The following is a 2,615-nucleotide window of genomic DNA, read 5'->3' as shown; positions in this document are numbered from 1 at the left end:
TGCTGTCCCTTGTTGGCTGGAATTGAAATATAAAAGGTTCTTCTTCTTCCTTTTGACGCAACTTGCGCAGTTAAAGAAGGCGGTTCCAGTTTCCCCTCTCGAAGCAAGCCGAAGAAGTCGAAGCTATCTCTCTTGTATCTAGCACCTCTAATCCAAAAACAGGTTCGTATCCTGTCTTATTTGCGCGATTTTCTTTCCATTTTCTCTCCGGAAGAATAAAATCGTTTGAGGAAATTAGTTAATTGTTTCCCCAAATTGGATTTCACGGTCTCCTTACTGAGTTTGAATTTATGCTCTAGGTTTGTGCATTAAGTCTCTGATAATTAATACTCTTGTTGATTTTGTATTGCAGATTGGAACGACTAACTTTCACTCGGTGAAATTTGAGTGTTCTGCTTCTGATTCTATTTGAGTGAAATTGGCATTTGGTAAAATGGCTCTAGGGTTTGGGAGTTATACTCGATCACTTAGCAGGAAGAGGATTGTGGTTTCAACCGATGTAGAAGCTTCTCCACTCGATTCGAGTTCAGTGACCCCATTGAAGAGAATGCGTAGCGGGACATTCATTCTCAACTCTGAAAGGTCTCGTTTCGAAGCCCTGCCTCAGGACATTCTGGTGAGTACAATGAACAACTCAAGCTCGTGTTTGATTGTATATATCTAATTTATATCACGGGTCGTCTGACATTTCTCTGTTTCCTCGTTAAATCTCAGATAAGGGTTTTGTGCGGGGTAGATCATGAGGATTTGAAGCAGCTTTTCCAAGTATCTAAGACAATAAAAGAAGCAGTGAGTATCAATAACACTGTACTGTCAATGTGATTGATTTAATTGTTAATTAATGGTTCTAATTTGTAACTTATGTTTCTCGCTACTTTAGGCTCTTATTGCAAAGCAATGGCATTTTGAATATAGCACTCCGAAGAAGAAAACTTTCGTTCTTCGAACTTCGATTGCGGTGGATGATGAAAATGAGATCCCTGAAATTGAAGCTCCAAATGCTCCAATGAGGAAATCTAAGTCAAGGCTAAGTGGGAGGAAGTTGTCTGACATCTCAGTTGCCTTATTTGCTTAGAGCACTGAGGTATCAGGTCAGGGAGTTCAGATTTTGTGTATGTAAATAGGTAGGTTGAATATGTTGGTTGTAGATTAAATAGGCATATATTAGAGAGGATAAGATCTCCTGGATCAGATCTTAGCTGATTTTACACTTAAAAGAAATCTTTCACAAGCCAGCCATATCTTCAAACCCTTCATTTGAAGATTGAGTTACTTTGGCTTGTCTTAATGTTTCAGTGTACAGGCAGAGAGAAAGAAAGATTGTGGGGATTTTGTTGGAGGGCAATCCAATACGAAGGCCCTTCTTGTCTGATAAATTGGGGAGTGTACGGTTGATTCTGCATGCTCTTTGTACCTAATAAACAATTCTAGTTTCCGACTTTTATGGTTGAACTTGTTCCTGGATACATTTTTTTTTTTGGAAGCATTTTTTCTGGATATGTCATTGAGAGCCGAAGATAGTATTTCGATGGAGTTTCATAAGAGAAATCGCTATTATTGTGCTAACAGTTCGTAATATCTATCTGCCTAATACTATAAAAAAACTGAATATAAGTTGTAATTTTTTTTTTAGTTTGAGAAAAAAAATTATAGGTTGAGAAAAATAGCTGTTATTTATTTGACCCAACTATTGCCTATATGTCAAGTGACTTTCCAGCACTTAAATTCCTGTTAAAGTTCATTTATTTATTTACAATGGAAAAGATAAATGTGGTGCCTTGTCAATTGTGTAAGTCTATAGTCACAAAAAATTTAAAATATATATCGTCATTGTTCTGGAATGCTCGGGATTTTCCTATGGAAGTGGTGTCATTCTTTTTTAGTCTTGCAAAAGGAAAATTGCTGTTATTTTCTTGAGACAGTACGGACATATCTCATGTATAATTATGCAAATTCTATGCGAAAAACTCGGGAAAAGATATGACGGTCAATTACCGGTACAAATGCCCCTAGTTTTAGGGTATACTGTTTGGGGATTTTGAATCGCTTCTTTGTATGATGCACATTTGAGTTGACTTCCAATGTTTATGTTAATGGCTAATTTATCTTTTTTGAAATCAGAATTCTTCAAACCATTATTTATTTAATTCTTACAGTTTATAATTTTATTTTCTGACGCCAAAACAAAAATACAAATGGGCTCCTTGGTTCAGAGAATCCAAGGCAAAGTGATCGTTTTTTTTTCTTTTCTGCGTGACATAAAAAAATAGCTTTTTGATTTTTTTTTATAATTCTTTGTACGTACATAGGACCGGCCATTTTTGTCCTGATTCCATGGCTAATACTTGTGCATACATGGATATTAAATTTAAAAAATTTTCATGTTCCTCCTTGAAAAATTAGTGCAGCATTGTAGCAACTAGCAAGTGCTTTGAACTGGTTTGGTTAAATCTTTTTTATTAGTTAATCATAGTTTATGTCACGCTCCAAAATTTAGAGAGTGACCGGCATGAGAGGTGAACTGTTTCACACCTCTCCATAATCCTTAAATTATAAGTTCACTCTATTTGAAAATGAAATCAAATTTATTTTAAAATTTTATAACACTTTTGACA

At 35.4% G+C, this 2,615-nt stretch overlaps 1 protein-coding gene across 1 annotated transcript; it reads left to right on the top strand.

Annotated features, from left to right (window-relative positions):
- The first annotated feature begins 333 nt into the window (after window positions 1-333).
- On the top strand, window positions 334-1,442 carry LOC129295771 (F-box protein SKIP27-like). Its single transcript, XM_054934329.1, has 3 exons — window positions 334-616; window positions 715-789; window positions 881-1,442. The coding sequence occupies exons 1-3, from the start codon at window positions 434-436 to the stop codon at window positions 1,073-1,075; spliced, it is 453 nt and encodes a 150-aa protein (XP_054790304.1). The 5' UTR covers window positions 334-433; the 3' UTR covers window positions 1,076-1,442.
- Window positions 1,443-2,615: the final 1,173 nt, after the last annotated feature.

Source organism: Prosopis cineraria, unplaced genomic scaffold (genome assembly GCF_029017545.1).
Source record: "Prosopis cineraria cultivar Desert tree isolate PC_DT_omini unplaced genomic scaffold, ASM2901754v1 PC184, whole genome shotgun sequence".
In the NCBI taxonomy this organism is placed as follows: domain Eukaryota; kingdom Viridiplantae; phylum Streptophyta; class Magnoliopsida; order Fabales; family Fabaceae; genus Prosopis; species Prosopis cineraria.
The sequence above is the reverse complement of the archived record's forward strand: the minus strand, read 5'-3'. Positions and strand labels throughout refer to the sequence as shown.